This window comes from Xiphophorus couchianus, chromosome 1 (assembly GCF_001444195.1).
Source record: "Xiphophorus couchianus chromosome 1, X_couchianus-1.0, whole genome shotgun sequence".
Taxonomy (NCBI): Eukaryota; Metazoa; Chordata; class Actinopteri; order Cyprinodontiformes; family Poeciliidae; genus Xiphophorus; species Xiphophorus couchianus.
The window spans coordinates 22,632,012-22,651,036 of NC_040228.1; the positions used below are offsets into that span (position 1 = coordinate 22,632,012).

Genomic DNA, 19,025 nt, shown 5'->3' on the forward strand with positions numbered 1-19,025 from the left:
TAATATCAAAGACATTATAGCTACCATGAGTCTGATGTAAGAGAAGTGAAACACAAGCTTCGTTTCCATTATAAATGTGTGTAAAACTTTATTGACATTCAGAATGTCAAAAAAACAATTACACAATTACGGTGTTTCCGTTAAATAAGATAAGCAATTAAAATCACATGTGAATAATCTTTTTCCACGCAATAAATCATTTTTAAAAAATGCAGTGCCATTATCCTCCTACAACTTCCTGTTTTAATCTTTTCTACAAGTAGTAACATTCAGTTGTTGATCACATGACTTGTGTGATGCAAAAAAAAATTTCATTGCAGTTTTGTGAAATACACTAATTTTGACATTTCGATGGTCAAAGGAAACACGGATACCGTCAACCACATGGTATTCACTGGAAAACAGACGCATAAGAATGTGGTTAAGGCACTCCTTCAGCATTTTAAACCCAGATATAGTCTGCATCAGTCCTTTTACAATATATAAAGGTACATTTGGAAGTTAGTCTCTGAGCAGTCCCAGCTTCTTCAAGGCCTGGCGCCGGTCCTCTTCATTCTCTGCGCGAGGGCAGATCATCACGCTGATGCCTTGAGATCGAGGCAGCTTAGAAGACTCTCTGCGGTGGAATGCCTGTGTAGGTTGGGACTTCTGGGATTCTGACGTTCCGCTTGCCACCAAACCCTCACCTTTAGTGTGAGAAAAGTCTTTCCTAGTCCCCAGAGAGGCAGGTCTTGGTCGAGTGTTGCGCAGGTGCTTTGGATCTTGCTCGTCATCGGTTATCTCCAATAAGCTCCGATTGAACATCTGGCTGCTCAGACCCAAACCAGATCTCTCCAAGGTTGCCGATTTCATACTGATCCCCTTCGGTGGCGATGTGTTAGGCAGGGTACTGAAAGGGGCCTCTGTGACAGCAGGAAGTTCATCACCTGAAGGCCCAAATCCATCGCTGAAAGCTGCAGGTGCTGGGAGGATATCAGCATCCTCAATGGGAGGAGATGCTGAAGAAGCTGATGGTGGCACAATAGGAGCCTGCACAGACTGTTGGGGTACAATGGCTTGTAGGGGACTAATGACTGGGGTAAGAGATGGTGTTACAGGGGGTGTGAGAAGAGCAGCAGGACTGACTGGAGGAGAGGGGCTCGCTGGTGACCATTTGTATGAAGCAGATTTCAGAGAAATCTTAGGGCTTACAGCACGACTTGCTTCCTCCTTGTTCTCTTTAAGCAGTCCAAGCTTTTTGAGGGCCTCCATGTGAACCTTCTGAGGGTCCAACAACATCCGGTCACTGTGGGAGGGTACCGAATGCCCTGGGTTTCCATGAGAGACAAGTGTTGGTGTCTTCGGTGACTTTAAAATAATGCTTGAAGGTAGCTTCTTAGGTTTTGGGGCCACAGCAGGTGGGTTTCTGGGCTCTAAAGGCTCAGTAGGGGGATTCATTTGAGGTAAAAGTGAAGCAACTTCTGAGGCTTTGCTAGAAGAATCCTCAGCAGCAGAAGAGTCTACAACAGATCTCTTCACAGAGGCTCTCATGCGCATCTGCTCCACATCAACAGTTTGTTTTTGCTTTGTGAAGCCATTTGATGGTGGGGGTGAGGCTGTGGCCTCCGGTGGCAGGACCACGGACGTGGCCTCCACGGTCATGGCTGCTGGTGGCGGGACCACGGTCATGGTCTCCGGTGGTGGGACCACGGTCATGGCCTCCACAGTTATGGTCTCTGGTGGCAGGACCACGGTCATGGCCTCCGGTGGTGGGACCACGGTCATGGACTCCACGGTTATGGCCTCCGGTGGCGGGACCACGGTCATGGCCTCCGGTGGCGGGACCACGGTCATGGTCTCCGGTGGCGGGACCACGGTCATGGTCTCCGGTGGCGGGACCACGGTCATGGTCTCCGGTGGTGGGACCATGGTCATGGCCTCCACGGTCATGGCTGCTGGTGGCGGGACCACCGTCATGGCTTCCGGTAACAAGTCCGGTTCTGGTTCATCTCTGAAGTCTGTTGGTGGAGGGATTATATCCAGATCATTCTCTGAGGCATCTCCAGAATTTGTGACATTCTCAAGCACAAGATCTCCATCCAACTTTGAAACGTCAACTGTTTTATCTGATGATGAGGTTGTGTAGCCAGAGTTAGACACCAAAGGATCAGTTTCAACTCCCAGGTCCTCTGTTTTAACATCTTTCATGCTGACTGCAGACGTGGAAGCAGATTGTGGGTTGGAGTTTTGATTTGCAGCGTGATGCTCAGTTCCATACTCTGTGGTTAATCCAGCAGATGGAGAAACTGCTGTTGTGTGGGGACTTAGGGTGGATATCCTGAGACTTCCTGATTTGAGCATTTCAGTGGGAACATCTAAGAAAAAACAAAACAAAAGTATTGTTAACAGTTTATTCACTGTCATTCATACAGACAATGCATGTCACATTCAACTATTGTAGAAATCATCACCCAAGAAGTATTTGGCAAAGCATACCATTACTTCTTATCTGATCTTGTGGTTCGGTCTTTGACCACATGTCTGGCTCGTCATTTGATAAGCCACTGTCTTCCTGCACTTCCAGTGCTTCGATTGTTTCCTCCAGAAACATCAGACATGCCTTCTCTTCAGCAGATAGGTACTCCATACTATCCTCGCTCTGCAAAACAATAAAAAAGCCTAAGTATCGTGAAGTCATTTCAAAGTTCAAAGTCAAAAAAAAAATAAAATGCCATTGTTCTTTCACCTGATCTTACACATTTCTAACACTTGGCTTTTTGAGTAAGATCTAAAACAGTAAGACCAGACAATGATAATGACGTGTCCTCCATCTTGAAGCCTGTCATGCTCTGTGGCAATACACACAAAACAGAACAGGAATGTATTGTTTTAATGGATGTGTGGCTACAGCAGTTTTTGCTGGAAAAACTATCTATGCAGGAAATGAGGGTGAGCTCCATAGAAAGTAGAGAGGGCAGATTTCTCCTCATCCTCCAACAATAGGCCTTCCATTGCAAATAACTTAAGAAACAACTAGAATTTTGGATCTAAGGGAACCAATAAGCCAAAGCTGAGGGACGAGCACAATGTATGGTATGACTGGAATGCAGAATGTAGATGGCGTCAACAGCCAGATCACTGAGGTTAGTGCTCGTGTTGAGCAAAACATTGTTCAGGTAAAAATATGTTCCTTTACTGGTAACTTGCTTCAGTGGCATTTTTTCCTGGGTCTTAGCCAAAGAGGAAAATTTAAATACAAATGTCAGTTTTCCTACTTCTGTTAAATCCACAACATGTGTAACGTAAACTTGAAGTGACATTTTTGGGTCGAAGGGCATGTTGCTGCGAGAATACTGCAGACAGACTAATGGCATTTGAATAGTGTGACAGATGAAATGTGATCATGCTTTGGTACCTTTTGGTTGTGTTCTTGGCTGTCTTGTGCTTGTTTTTTTCCTTTCAATGTTTTTTAATAAGAACAACTATTATAAGCTAAATGTCTAAACTCAATTAAATTGGAAAACCTGTAAAACTAATGACTCATGCCCTTTAGTGTTTCCTCCTGGTTCATTTTAAAGGACACACTTTATACAACTACTTATACTGAGACTTTTTCATTAGGTCTGGAAATTTGCTGAAATATGTCATTACAACCAATCACAAATCTTTGTTCTTCTCTTTATTTTGCCAATCGACCTTAAAGAATGGGATAATCTCACAAAAATCTGATGAAAGACATAAGGAGACTTACAACGCCACTCACCCAGGCAGAGTTTGTGCTGATTACACTGTCATAGCTCCCTGCACTGTCCATGTTACTCAATGACTCCATGGCAACGTTGCCTGGCCATGTGCCACTCTTCGACATTGCATGAAGACGTGCGTTAGTGCTGGACCTATGCGTCACTATCCAGTCTTGCTTGTGTAAATCTCACTTGAAGCCTCTCTGGGAGAGAATCTGTAAAGTGAAAAAGAGAACGTATGAAGAAGACAAACAAATAAGTGTTTAAGAAACATCCAGGTCACCACAAGTTTCTCTGATTGCTGAACATTTAGTTCTGCTTCTTTGTGTTACATCAAGAGAAAACTGAAGAATATTGTGCACGCCGTTAAGTCTACTTCGTCTTTGATTAAAATATTCAACTATAAACACACAACAAACTGATTAACTTTAGTGTAAAATGTCCGTTTCAACCCAATAACAAAAGCACAAGACCCTATGAACACACTTGCTGGCAAGAGATTGTTACTGATTGCTGAGTCCTACACTGGCTTGGGGTAACATGCCATTCAGACAGGATAAAGCCATTGAAGCTTGCCATCCCAACTGTGAAATGAGGCAATAGTAGCAGCATCTTCTATTGGTATTTTGCTACAAGAGAGACTGGGTGAAGAAAATAAATGGAAGCATGTGGAATAAAACTTAAGTGAACATGCTAAAGAAAGATCTCAAGACATCAATATTGTGAATATCGGTTTAAACTGCATCTCTTAAATAATAATAAACATGGGGTGGGAGGCTAAATATAGCCAGCAAATTAGTACATTTAAAGGCACGTTTTCATCAAAGTGATAAATGCCACAACAATACTACTGACAGCTCAACAATCTTCATAATGTAACAACTGTCTTGAACTGCATCTTCTTATGCTAATGAGATCATTAAATAAAAATAATAGCTGAAGTAGAAAACATTTGCATGGAAAGCAGTGTTTGCATTTAAATAAAAGATTAACAAGATAGTTAGTTACCATGAAATGCAAACACTTCGAGTAATGAGTAAATAATTCTCTTCAATTGATTTTATCATAAAGTGAAAAGCAATTTTTGGTCAAACTTTAAACTTCTACGGTCTGTTAGACATGAAACATCTAATTTACAAGTCAAAATAACTAAATGTTTTCTGTGAAAAATGGAGAACCTTGCAAAAGTGTTCATAGAAGAACCTCAATGCAACTTACTGACATTTGATTTAATAAAGGAAACAACATTCTAAATATTTTCTAGGCAGATCAAATTGTAATTATGACATCAGAAGGCAAGAAGTGGATTTTATTTACAGGTATTAGAGTAAATGGGGCTGAATACAAAAGTGCATCAAACTTCTTTAACTTTGAATTTCTAAAATATATATATATATATATTTAAATCCTACAGGTGAATACATATGAAACCCATGAATAAAGTGGGTTTCTACCATAAAATGTTCACATTCATAAGTGACAATTTAACCCTTTCATGCATAGTGGTCACTACAGTGGACAGCTTTCTAAAAGCCATTTTCTTGTGCTTCCTGTGGATTTTTATGTTATAAATGCACACAGACCACTGACGTGAACACTAATGCATCATAAAATATACCATCAACTACTGGCCATCAGCTGCAAATGCAAGAAATTATTTTTGTTAAATACAATATGGCCGACAGACAAAAAAGCATGAGAACCGACCCGGTCCCTCCTTCTACTGTAGAGGACTCTTGCAAGTAAAAAAAATATTGTGACATCAGATAACCCCTAAGGAACAATACTACTGATGTATTTTTCAAATAACAACTTTGTATTTGGACAAAATTACAATTGATCACATAAAAATAAAAAAAAAAATAAAAAAATATTTTTACAAAAAAATTTTCCTACCTTTTTTTTATGCCTTAAGAAAAAATTTTTTTAAAAATGGAAAAAAAATTCTGACACAAAGGATCATAATTCATGCATGAAAGGGTTAAGTGAACCACATTTACATTTTTCATGTGGTATATACTTCTTACATGCGATTTTCACATGTGAAATTTATTTTTTTGTAAAGTACATGAATATAATTGTGCATTTAGATCACAAACTTGGCCTCGAGTGAAATTCTTAAACCCTACTCTTGAACTTTTTTCCCCCTCTTTTCAAGAAAACTTGAAATTCTGTCTTAAAATTGGACATGCAGAAGAGGACATAATTGAACACAATCATAATTCTAATATTGTTTGACTTAGTACTATAACAGAAGAGATTAAGAATAATGAAAAGCTCTATGGTGAGACGTGGAATAGTGGACTGTGCACCATGTATAATTTATGCAAAGACAACTGATGTGCTGTGTAGTGCTACGGAATGTTTCTCTGCTTCCTTGATGTCATTTCAAGTAACTACTTGGTGTTGACAGACCAGTCATGAGGAAGGCATGCATGACAAAAACAATACACCCAGTCGTGATTTACTAAAAGGCTACCAGGATGTAAAAAAACCTTTGACCTGAAAAAGAAGCTAAAAGATATGCACTTACAGATTTACTTGAGTTTTCACTTTGACTGCATCAGTAAAAACAACAGTATAGTCATCAAATAAATAGAATATAATGTACTGTAAATGACAATGTTGCACCTGCACACAGGTTTCAGGTGGCGCTTGCCAAAGTACAGCAAGAATGCCTTTTATTGTTGTCTTATCTCAGAATATTTGAGTAACTACTTCGAAACAGCAAAAATAAAGATTGCACACATGCTTTGTTTTCCACAAGTTCGCCTGGCATGGATGCAAGAAAATATCATTTATTCGTCTCTCATAGGAGAAATTTGTCTTGGAAGCAGGGACAAGAGTACAGTACAACAATAGACAATAACCATAAATACATAAAAGTAAAAATACATTAAATCACAATTGTCAGATCCCCAGTATATCCCCATAACTATCTCAATTCCATTCACATGCAGTGTATCCTTTTCATGCTTTTCTTGATCACCGCCTGGGCCTATTATAACTTCAAAATGTCATAGTACAGCCCAGATGTAAAGTGATTTACAACAAAACACATCAATCTATCAAATGGCTCAAAATGTTGTTTTGAGTAAAATAAAATCTTTATAAAAAAAAACCCAAAACTGTTCAGCTGAAAAAATGCAGTCAATGGGCTTCAGATACAAGTATGTTCGCACAACTCAAGTCTGTAGAAACAATCATGCACTAAAAGCAATTTTATTTACTTATTTAGGACCAACTTTTATTTCAGTCTATTTCTTCACTTTTATGAGATTGTATTCATTCCTTTGAAATATAAAATTTAAAAGTCCTGCTTTCTGAAACAAAAATGTAGGAAACATGCATCTTTGAGTGCTGAAGTCATTCCTATCAATAGGAAGTTGGGCGGAGAAGATGCACCAAGTACAGGGATAACAGCAGTCTTGTGAGAATTCTAGTGAAAATCTGCTAACATTTTTTAGAAGAGATTCACAAGGTGGATCAAGTCCTTCCAGACCCACCAAGGACATATACAGCACATGGGATACACCTGTCAATGAGATAAGGTATTTCTGAACCAAAGACAACAACAGAGGCATCTGAAGGCTGCTTTCAAAGCAACCTGGGCTTCCTCTACACCTCAGCAGGCCCACAGGCTAATTCCTTCCATGCCATACTGCATTGCTGAAGTAATTCATGCAAAAGGAGGTCCACCCAAATACTGAGTGCATAGCAATGGAGATACTTTTTAGAAGTCTGACATTTTTGTTTAAAATAGTACTTTCTAAATTTTTTGAGACCCTGGATTGAGTTTTTATAATCTGTAATCCATAATCATCAAAATTTACAAGGAATACAAGCTAGAAAACCAAAGTTCACTCTATGTGGACAAATTCTAACAAAGATCATATTGTTTACTGAAAGGATAGGAAGTGCTTGATCCACAGGGAAATACCTTATTTTATGAGATACTAGAAACTAATTTGCAAATCATGCCATTTTACTTGCAAATTCAACTAAAACATTGCAGGACACCAGAATGGCTTCTCATATTCTGGAAGTGCTGGCATAAACAGCCAGCTAATAGGCAGCTGGGGAAAAACCTGATCTTCAAAAAAAAAACACCCACATTAAGAAATGTTTTCTGAAAACATGAGGGGGTTGACTAAACACATATTGGTCTCCGTGTGAAAGCTTCAATAGCTGCTAATTACTGTCCCTCCCATTAGGACATTCAGATCAGAAAATGCAGGACAGAGCCAACTGGGACAACACCTTCCAGTGCAGAACAGGACAAGAAACCTGCAGTGCAACAGTGGCACCCACAGCTGAGTCAGACCTAATGGTGTCAGGAATGTCACTTTACTTGCTTCCTTGGCTCCGAGACTAATCTGATTCAGCCAAGGGACTGGTTATCACAGTTCACCTGCAGTAAAAACACCTACAACTATTTGACTAAAATGGGATAATCAGCAGTTTCCATCAGTACATTCTGTGAGCCAGGCTTGTTAAAACCCCCAGTACCATAAATTACAGGCTCCAAAAATCAAAACTGCGAGCGTGGTAGTACACGAAAGGTCCAAAAAATGTTAAGTATGTTTTCAATGGCAGAAGGTCTGCTTGAACTGGTTAATGGTTTACTGTAGCCCATACAAAAGGTCAGGGGCAGCGCCACAGTGAGGAGCTTAAGCCTGCAGGAGTGAATAGAAATAGTTCATTAATGTTTAGCTTGGCAGCCATCCGTGCTGAAGAGCTTTTATTTACTTTAAAAGGCAAATATTAGCACTTGTTCCTCAATCAATATTCACTAAAGCACAAAAAACTATAATAAAACGAAGTGATATCGACGCAACATAACGACAGATACACGAAAAGCAGAGAAAATGAGATACAAGCCTCATCTGTAACGAGAGAAAATTCGATTAAAACAGCTCCCACACAGAAGTCTATTTTTATTAACTCATGCGTAAGTACTAGTGGGTTTTAACAGCGTTCTTTTCCTTCATGCACATTCGGAAATAAAAGAAACGCGTCACATCAGGAAAATTTCCCAATAACTTACCTGAGGGCGCACAGAAAGTTTTGTATTCCGCAGCAACGTCGGTACTCTTTGTCCTCACAAACACACACAAGGCGGTTGTCCACTCTCAGTCCATAGCAGACATAAAACCTCGCACAGCTGGGGGCTGTTCCTGGAAACAAAACTGCGCAAGGTGCTGACCGTACAGGTGTCAACCCACCTTCAGGAGTACAGGCAGGTAAGGCATCAACTTCCGGATATGGCGGGGAGGGACCAATCAGGACACGGCGCCAATGAGCCGTTTCCAAGGCGACAGCAGCGGCAGTCAAACGAGCACAACCCAAAATTGGCCAAATGTATTTACGTGGAATCAGATGTATGTATATTTTCATTTATGTTAATAAACACAGAAGGTAAATTTTACGAACATAACTTACATTACATATATATAATGCAATAAAAATGTGACACACTGAATGTTATTAACTTTTTGTTGTTGTTGATCACAGCTAGGACGGTTTACAGAGATCATTTATAGAATTATTATTTTGATATTTATCTTTGTACCAAATTGGTAAATTCACTGGTGCCAACTATACCAGCTGTAAAAAATAAAAATAAAAATAAAATAAATCTGTGTTCATCAATGGAGTAAAGGCAAAAACCAAAAACAAATTCCAAATGAAACACATGTTTCTAGATGTGGCTAACATGCTTTGTAGAAATGTTGCACTTTATTTGGTAGAAAATTTGTCACTGATGCACCATCAAAACATAAACTCACTGGCCACTTTGTGGACGAGTGTTGGACCCCCTTGTGCTATCAGATCTGCCTTAATTCCTCTTGACAGAGATTTAACAAGGTATCAGAGACATTTTTTAGATGTTTAGGATTTTTGGTCCTTTCTGACATTGTAGTATCGAACAGTTACTATTGTGTTGTCAGATGAACATCCATGATGCAAATCTCCATTTCCATCTTATTCCAGAGATGCTTTATTGAACATGGATCTGTTAACTGTGGAACCCATATAGGAATACAGTGAACTCGATGTCATGTTCAAGAAACCAGTTTGACATGATTTAAGCTTTGTGCCATTGTGCATAATCCTGATGGAGGTAGTAATAAGAGACTGGGTACACTCTGGTCATAAAGGGACAGATATGGTCAGTGAAAACTCTCAGAATGTCTCTGGCATTTAACCCTCGTGCGATCCTAACATTTTGTTTATTCCCAGTGTCCTACTGGTCAAAAATGACCCGCCCTAACAAAAGCCCCAAAATAAAGCAAATTAATTGAATTTTAAATCCAAAATCTTATTCTGCATGATGAAACAATCTGATATTTATCAATTCAACTCAATTTAATTAATTTTTTTTATCATGTATTTTTGTTGCACAATACAAAAAGACAATCAACAGTATTCCACTTTTTTTTTTACTTTTTACCACAAACCAAGTTTGTAGCAGCTTTCTTTTACACAGTAAAGGTTTATTATTGTAATTATATAAATGTGAAGTTATTACTTCTGAATTAATTATACTGAAACGGAACAAAAAGTCAACAGTTTGGAACTTTTTAGTCAACGGTTCATTCCTTTATATTTTTTTAAGCAGTGAATTACAAAAATACCTCTCGTAACACAACAAAACAAAGTGTAGCTTGATTTTGTGAACAATTTAACATCAGCTCTTATCTCATAATTATATGAGATGTTTAACACAAAGAACATCTTCTGCTCAACATAAGGTGTTGAACATAAGATGAAGAAAATCTTCACGAGACGATGTTCATCTCATGAAGATGTTTTCATGCTGAACATCCTCAACACAAGATGAACATCTTCTGTTCAACATAAGATGTTGAACTTATAAGATGTTCTTATGTTGAACATCTTCAGCATAAGCCGAAGAACCTCCTATCCTTCCTAACCTACATTGAACATAAGATGAATAACATCTTATCTTACAGGTGGAGATGCTCTTTATCTTATAAAGATGCTCTTATGATAAACTTATGATAAACATCTTCAACATAAGACAAAAACATCCTATGCTTAACTCCCCACGTTGAACATAAGATGAAGAACATCCCATGTTGAACACAAATGTTCAACACAAGAGTTTCAAGAAAATCTTGAAGATCTTGAAGGTGTTCTTCACCATATGAAGACGCTCCTAAGTTGAACATCTTCAGCACAAGAAATTGTTCAACATAAGATGGTCAACGGCTTATGCTGAAGATCCCATGTAGGACAGTATATCCAAAAATACAACGTAGCACCTGTTGGGCAGTGAAACGTCTACTCATGGCGTCAGCAAGAAACCAACTAGCAGTACTCAGTTTCAGCATACCTTCATATCCTCTGTACCTAATTTGTTTTTATTATGTATGAGATTGTTTTCTGTTGTGTTGGGAACTTGTGTGATGTGGGGAGTTAGCTGCAGAATGAGAGTGCAGGTGCAGGTAAAATGCAAGTTCAATTCATACATCAATCCAGTTTCTATGATATGTATGTATGGGTGGGCGTGTGCGTGTGTGAGTGGGGGGGCAGGTGTGCAGGTGTGTGTGTGGGGTGGTGTGTATGTGTACTAAAGAGAGTTTGTGTGTGGCCTTTGAACTCTTTTTCTGGTGTTTAAATGCTTTTATAATGCACGGGTCCAAAATGACCCACAAGACAATCCTTGTACCCCAGCGGTGTTCAGCCCACATGGAAATATAAACAAAAACAAAGTATCACTTTTTCTAATGACAGGGTCAATTTAGGAAAAGTCATAAAATTTCAAGTTGGGAAAAAGGTAGTTTAGGATATTTTTTCTACAGCTAAAAATAGCTGTAGAAAAATACAACACAAGGGTTAAAAAAGCTCAATTGATAAAGTGTTCCACATTACACAGTCATTAACATGAAGCACTGAAACATGACATGATATCTATATTTTCATCAAAGCTACATTTTGACCCTGTTAGCTAAATGTTGCAGCCAAAACAGTCTCACCAGGCCAGGTATCATTTTTGCTAGGCTTAGCTTACACTACACTTCAAATGTCATCATGTTATTACCAGTCAGTTTTAGCTGGTTGAGTGTCACAGGGTATGTGTAAGACCTTATTCCAAAAGCAGAAGTACCTGTCAGTGAGTTTATTTTTCCAGGAATAGCACCACATGTTTGTGACTATGTAAATTGAAATCACCACCGTCCTCTGACTTTTTCCCCTCAAGTTTTTTATTGCAGGCCAATGGCACTACATTTTACTTTTCAGAATAAAGAAGCATTGTTAACATCATTTGACAGAATTATCAGGTCCTTTACCTGCCAAGTTCACAGCTACATAACTTCACAAGCAGAATTAAACTAGTAGGCCATATTAGATGAGATGGATATAAACTGGTCACTGTTAAGCAAAACGTGACAGAAACTTTAGCAATCAATGATGCTTCTGCTCTCAAGCAGTTACACTTCATTTAAACAAAAATAATTGTAGGAAGGCTTCATAGCTCTCAGCTGAAGTAAATTCTTTGCTGCAGTAATTTTCTCCTGTTGACTCATTACTTTAACAAAGATTGGAATGACAGCTTGAATATTTGAAATTATTTACAGCTGACAAAAATAAACATGTAGGGTAAGTAAACAGAAATGCTTTCAGCTTGAGCATATTCATAACACATTAAAGTAATTAGAACCAAAATGGAAAATAATGTATAATAAACCTTGTAATAGTGCTTTGGTTGTTTGTTGTTAAATCACAGCAGGCTTTGTTTGCTTCAGGAATGACAGAAAAGGCTGTAATGTAAGTTGTTTGGAGGCAGACTTACCCAATTCAACCTGAACACATTCATTTGGCCAAACTATGTATACACAGAAAAACTAGTTGGGTTATGTGTTTAAATAATATGCTGGATATATGCTGATGAGAAAGAAGGTAGGTAGTTTTAACCAAACAGTGGGTCAAAACATGATCAGTCTAAGCTGATATCTGTACTCAGGATGAAAAAAAGCTATTGTAAAAATTTCTATAATAAAGTAAAATTACAAAAAATACAGGCTTATAATATATCATTATGTATAATGAGATTACAGAAAGCTGGCATTTTGTGTAGACTTTTTAAATTCCACTGTATTTATGAATCTCTACAGCATTAGTGTGCACAGATGATAGCAGTATGAGAGCTTACAAAAACATAAAATAAAATAAAAAAGATTCAACAAAGTGATTCTAATCCCAACATTTATTAGTTTTACAATTATGAAAAATAACTATAAAAAAGACTGGAAGCCCAAGATTATTTACAATCTTTTTTTATGAATTGAGGTCCCTCTGAGTCAATTCCTCAGCCTTTTTTTCTTTTTAAATCACAGGATATTTATTCACGATATGTTTTAGTTTATAAGACATAGTCCTTTGCTTTGACAAAAACACCAAAAATTATATACGTACATACATACATATACACATACATACACATTTATATAGATAACTATAAAAGCCAAAATTATTCAAGTATCAAAATACAGACTGCTCTAGAATCATGTACATTTCCATTCTCAACATATCAGATTAGTTCCAAAAAATGTCTCCTGATCCTTGGCAATGTGCAAAAGCAGCACTGGATCAGGCTGATGGATAAAGGTGCCCACACCGGGATGCTAAAGAGGGCGCGCACCAGTGTGTCGTCACACATACAACAGTTAAACCGTTAAGTACCCAGACTCACACTGACTCACAACCAATAGTACCATTAACAGTCAACGTACAGGGAGTTACCTGGACAAACATGTTGTACCCTATTGTTCTGTTCTGCAGCTTAAAAAATAAAGTCGTAATAGCCTGCATGGCAGGTTTTGGTGAATAATCTTGGTAGGATTAAATTAAACAATGGGGGAAGGAAAAAGGAGAGGGCACCAGTCATGATCCAGTTCCAGCATTAGGACACCAGCAGTTCCATAAAATGAATAAAACCAACAAAATAAAAATCAAATCAAACAAAAGTGGGATTTCATTGAGAGATAGTCTTTGTAGTGTTGGTTAAAAATGTTTCTCCCATGCAGGAATATGGTTGATGGTTATGGGGAGAAGCTCCAATATCTGAACACAAAGGGTAGTCTGTGTTTACAGTGTGAGGTCTCACTCTCTCTCTCTCAAAAAAAAAAAAATCAATAATCTCACTCCTGCCACTTCTTTTGCTACAGATTTCTGCATTGGAGCGCGCAGGTATGCTTTCTCAAACAGTGAACACCAAGTCTCTGCGAGGGAGGCTACCGCTTGTGAATGCATGGAGAGTAGAGACGCTGCCACACTCTGATGGGCAGGAAGATGTGTGGAGAGGTCAGATGAAAAGGAGTGGAGCCTCATCTTTGTCTCCGGGTCCGCATGTGTGCTGCGAGCATGATCGGACTGATGATATCATGAGCTGCTGCTCATCACTTTTTGATCAAAAACACAAAAAACTGCCAGCTCATCCCCATCATGCGACAGGGTCCATTCCCGTCCCGGCTCGCTTAATGGGAGGAGCAGCAACATTCAGCTAAGAGAGGAGGGAGGGACACGCAGACACATGCACACAATGTAAGATGATTAAAATGGAGTGAAAACAGAAAACACATGTTCACACAAACAGTTCCTCCCTTTATGTAATGCTCAACTCTTTTTTTCCAGCAGCAATTATGTATTTAACAAGTATCATTGGCAATATTACAGAAAGGCAATGCAGACAGGATGAATACTGAAGGCATTTGTTGTGAAAAGAAGGGAGAAGAGAGCTACAGAGGAAATGCTGTTATTCTTATACAAAAACATGGTAAAAGTGCTTAATTACTATCAGTTCATTGGAGAAAAATCATCTGGCTGCACCCTTTTGCTCTGATTGGACAAATTAGAGCATAACAGTCCAAATATACAGTACCTTGCAAAAGTATTCACACAAGTTTAAAATGTTATTTTAAAACCTCAACGTCCAACGCCTTTTTATAGACTTTTACTCGACTATCATCATGTCATGGAGAAGCTTTTATTTAGGAAGTACAGGAAAGCTTGTTAAAGCTGACCTGAAGTGACAGGAAGCCAGTTGTAACTCTGGAGGAGTTGGAGAGGTACACAGCTCAAGTTGGAAGATAATGTTAAAAAGACAACTTTTACACATAAAGTCCTACTTAAAAGCAATATAGGGGACACGGCAAATGGCATATCAAAGAAAAGTTCATAGATGGAGTTCATCTAATCTGAGCTTGAGCTACAATATAAAATACAAACACATGCAACTCTTTTCAGATTTTATTTAGGAAAAAAGTAAGAACATGCTACCTCTTTGATCAGTTATGCACAGCTCTATATTTGTTTTTAACAAATAAATGCACAATAAAAAAAACATTGAATTTTGTTTTTGCAACTTAAACTGTGAAAAAAAAATTGCATGGAGATCAACACTTCTGCAAGGCACGTTAATTTGGACTTTTTGCTGTGTCATGTCCTCTTTCTAAGAACAAATCCCCCCTAAGCAAGTTCCTCACAGTGCTAGAAGACCTCAGCGTGGCTTTAAGCAAGAGGCTAATAGTAATAAACCTCCCAACCACTTGCACTCCCACTAAAGAGAAGCAGCCTGCTAAAGCCTGATGGATGCATAGAGTTAGGAGAGCAGATCCACAGTTTTCTTCTGGAAACATCCATCCAGGAATGGGATGAGCGCAGCGGGTGAGTTCTCAGAATTTTCTCAGCACTCAGTGAAGTCAAGAGATGAAAGATCAGAGTGAAAAAGCTTCAGAGCGGCCGTCGCCTGATGTAGCGGAAAAGAAAGAGCTCATCACCGAGAGGAAAACAGTACATTTGCAGTCGATGGGAAAAGAAAGGGAAGAGGTGAGTTACAGGAAAATATGTTAGTGGCAGACTTGTTGAGTGATTGCGTTAACAATCAATGCAGAGTGTAGAAGTGGTGAAGGTTCAACTTGGAGAAGGAGCAACAGAGGTTGGTTAGCTGTCACAGGCTGTGTTGTCAGGAGGTGAGGGGAAGTGGACGTCCAGCGCAAAGGAAAGGGTTGAGTCACAGTGAAAGGCACACAGGAGGAGGGAAGTAGGAACAACCAGGCCCAGGAGGAGGAGGAGGAGAACAGGGATCCGTTTAGAAAATGGTGGTCTCATACTTAGTGCTGATTGAACGTTTAGATTCCTTTGGATCCACGAGCCATGTGGAACCAGTGTGAGGCTGTGACTCCCCTTCTTGGTCCAGTATGTCTCCCTGTGAGCACAGAGGAGAGAAAACATTACAATCTTCACTTTACAACTGAATCTATATGTATTAAAGTGTGTTAACATGTTGAAGTGAGTGATCACATAATCTGCTGTGGATTTCTATTGAAGGAATATAAATTTTTCCTCCTATTGAAAATGGTGCTGTATGTTTAGAATAAATGTCCTGTTGGTAGAGAAACAAACACCTCTTAACTTTCCAACATGTTTTCTTTCATCGTGAAGCTTTTCTGTCTTGGCTAAAGAAAAGCATTCCCTCTGCATGATGCTGCCACCACCATGTTTCAATGTGGGGATGGTGAATTCAGGGTTATGGGCAGTGTTAACATTTTTCACCACAGATGACACTATAACTCATCTCTTATTTTATTTAATTTTCATTTGGGAACAAAGCCTTTTTGAATAGAATCTGGCGAAAGTATCACACATGGAAAACTGAAAACCGCAAATTATTCTCTGTTCACTTCACAATCAAGTAGTACTTTGTGTTGGTCAGTCAAATGCAATCTCATTGAAATAAGTTTCTTAGTCATCACCTAAATCGACTTATTTAACTTGTTTTGACTAATTCAGATCCGCCTTTATTTTCAATTGGCAACAGTTGCTCATCTTAAACCCTGGATGAGTATGCTGAAACTTCAGATCAACTACAATCAAACAGTCAGTAATGCGTCGTTATGCAACATGGCTTCTCTCTGAGAGACTCCACCCTATGAATGATTATGACTGGCTCTTTTGAATTATTTAGTTCTCAATCGTGGCTGTTGTTATGCTGCCGTTCCCAAATCTGCAGGAACCTTTGAGCTCAATTTAAAATGTTGTAATATTAAGTCTTCTGCACATATAAAAGCATCTAATAACAAAAGTATACATGTGACTTTGTTGGGTAATGTGTTTAGTATAATCCAGATAGATTGTCTTACTGTTAGATGTTCACTAGGGGGCAGTAAAGATAAATAGAAAGAAATACTGAGAGATGGAACAAGATGGACAGGCTGGATGCAGCGACAGGAGAGACCTGTAGGTGGTGCCTGTGTAACAGTTATAGAAACTTGAGAGAGGGAGATTTTTCTGAGTTAAACAGAAAGTAGAGTGTGAGAGAGAGTTAAAGGACGGATTTGAACAGCATAAGACAGGCAAAGTCTGAAGAGCTGAAACACTACACTGAGGGGAAACTCTGTAAACTGATCAGAGTGTTTGATGCACAAAATATTTATGATTGCATATGTATCTGAAAAGGATGGAACACCTCTTCAGTGTATGTGCAATTGGAATCATTTTTTTGTCCCAGTCACCCCTGACTTCCGAACACTCCCTCGCGGTCTGGGCACAGGTCGACTGGACTTGGATTCATTGACGTCTGAGCTGCTTCCCGCAGGGAGACCCTGATGCTGTTTGGTCCTCTGGGCCTGCAGAGCCAGCTGATAGGCCACCTCAAACGCCTGGCCCAGCGTCAGGATAATCTCATAAGTCAGGCTCTAAGCAGAGACAAAAGCAAAGAAATTGATTGTAAAATTTCTATTTTACAAACTGAATCCTTTTTGTTTTTGTACAGTAGTGTACTGTAGCTCAAAAAGTAACAATAAAACCCAATAAATTAGGAGTAACATTTCAAGCTAAAAGTATACAACTGGTTTCATATTCATTACCATTTTGAGCTTATTAGTGCGCAACATCTACTACTAAACTGTAACTAAATACAAAGACGTTTTATTGTTTTCAACATCAAACAAAATTAATAATATCCACTGAGTTTGATATTATTACTGTTACTCCCCAACAAATACAAATTAGATAATTTTTTCCACAATGGTGAAATAAAATGTTGTAGCCTATAACAGGATCAACAATTATTTAAATCTGACCTAGAGTGTATAAAACATACAAAAAGAATTACATAATTTCAGTATTTATCTAATAAAGATGAAGAACTTTTTCTATAGGACTGGGGAGGGAAAGCAGCTGTCAAATGGAACCAATCAATACACCTACTTACTCGATCACGTGTATAAAAGCTGGGGGTATTGGCAGCTATTAGATGTGTTAACACAAATGCCAAAGAAGAAAGACATCAACAATTACCTTAGAGAAACAACTATTGCTGACATTCGCTTCCCTGAAATTGGGTTTTGCAGTCAATGCAGTAATTACTCCACAAACATGAGAGAAGCTGATTAGGTCGCATCCAGAAAATGACCTAATTATTCAGGTTCTATTTTCCTTCAGTCGTGTTTAATTAAAAGAACAGTCTATATGCATTAACCTTCAGAAATGGATCAGGATGCAAATCGGTGTGTTAACGTACCACATCTATTGTGCTGAAGACATGGCAGTAATGGTGGCTGGTCTGCAGGTCTTTAGTGATGTAGGCAAACGTACACAGGTCCTCTGGATCCTGGGCTGCACATGATATGTTACGGATCTCGTGCTCTGCGATGATGTTCTACAGCAAAAGGAATATATATTCATGATATTCATGAAAAAAATACAAGCAGTACGAGATCTAAAATGCTTCAAATGGTGAGTGTGAATCTTAGCTACCTTGTTCGCTGCATCTATAAACTTCACGCCCTTGTAAGTGATCGACAGAACAATAGTTGGGATTTTTCTCATTTGTTCTGTGGATCTCTGGAGAAAAGGCAAGCACAGGCATATAAACATACAAAGCTGATTTACTATTGGCTGATAGTGCATATACATTTCTTTATTGCCTCCCGATGTTGGAAAGACTATTACACACCCGCATTTTGGCACAAGCATCCTGCGTGGATTCAATACCCCTCAGATCTTTAATCAGCATAGAACCAAGATACTACAAATGAGCAGGAGATACAATGTTACTGATCATTTATAACAAAAGCAGCAATTGAGAAGTCAGAATGAGAAAGTTATTAGCGTACACTAGCTTCATAGGCGCAAAATTCAAATATGAGTTTCTCAGGCTGGTGGTGCCAGTTCTGGACGGGGGCATATGCTGCTAGACTCGGAGGTCGTAAGGTCAGTCGAGGCTCCTGATGAATTTCTTCGTATCGCTCCTGAGATGACAAAAAATAAAAA

The 19,025-nt window shown here is 38.7% G+C and overlaps 2 protein-coding genes across 11 annotated transcripts in view; both read right to left on the minus strand.

Moving 5' to 3' along the window:
• Window positions 1–241: 241 nt before the first annotated feature.
• Window positions 242–8,973, minus strand: LOC114146420 (specifically androgen-regulated gene protein). Of its 5 annotated transcripts, none has more exons than XM_028020455.1 (5): window positions 8,770–8,973; window positions 3,731–3,937; window positions 2,476–2,638; window positions 1,918–2,354; window positions 242–1,863 (listed from the first exon to the last, which is right to left on the minus strand). In XM_028020455.1, exons 2-5 carry the CDS (start codon window positions 3,845–3,847, stop codon window positions 502–504), a joined length of 2,079 nt encoding a protein of 692 aa, XP_027876256.1. In that variant the 5' UTR covers window positions 3,848–3,937; window positions 8,770–8,973; the 3' UTR covers window positions 242–501. The 5 variants fall into 5 exon arrangements, with proteins under 5 accessions (XP_027876256.1, XP_027876264.1, XP_027876248.1 ...); XM_028020463.1 differs by having other exon boundaries at window positions 242–1,755; window positions 1,879–2,354; XM_028020447.1 differs by having other exon boundaries at window positions 242–1,767; window positions 1,810–2,354.
• Window positions 8,974–11,931: 2,958 nt separating this feature from the next.
• The window catches only part of anks1aa (ankyrin repeat and sterile alpha motif domain containing 1Aa), a 68,276-nt gene continuing 61,182 nt past the window's right edge, over window positions 11,932–19,025 (minus strand). For 5 of the 6 annotated variants that reach the window (XM_028006361.1, XM_028006583.1, XM_028006660.1 and 2 more), the window contains 6 exons: window positions 18,869–19,003; window positions 18,709–18,780; window positions 18,510–18,596; window positions 18,274–18,411; window positions 17,264–17,446; window positions 11,936–15,957 (listed from right to left, as the gene is read on the minus strand). In XM_028006361.1, the coding sequence (XP_027862162.1) occupies window positions 15,841–15,957; window positions 17,264–17,446; window positions 18,274–18,411; window positions 18,510–18,596; window positions 18,709–18,780; window positions 18,869–19,003 (732 nt within the window). In that variant the 3' untranslated portion in view covers window positions 11,936–15,840. Of the gene's footprint in view, window positions 15,958–17,263; window positions 17,447–18,273; window positions 18,412–18,509; window positions 18,597–18,708; window positions 18,781–18,868; window positions 19,004–19,025 lie in introns of all 6 variants that reach the window. The other variant, XM_028006513.1, reaches the window with a different exon arrangement.

Bases quoted from the DNA above. Each gene is read 5' to 3' on its own strand.
- LOC114146420 (XM_028020433.1), bottom strand. From the start codon at position 3,847: ATGTCGAAGAGTGGCACATGGCCAGGCAACGTTGCCATGGAGTCATTG. The intron at 2,639-3,730 runs GTAAGTCTCCTT...ATTGTTTTGCAG, and splicing joins CTGCCTGGGTGAGTGGCGTT to AGCGAGGATAGTATGGAGTA. The intron at 2,355-2,475 runs GTATGCTTTGCC...GTTTTTTCTTAG, and splicing joins AGATCAGATAAGAAGTAATG to ATGTTCCCACTGAAATGCTC.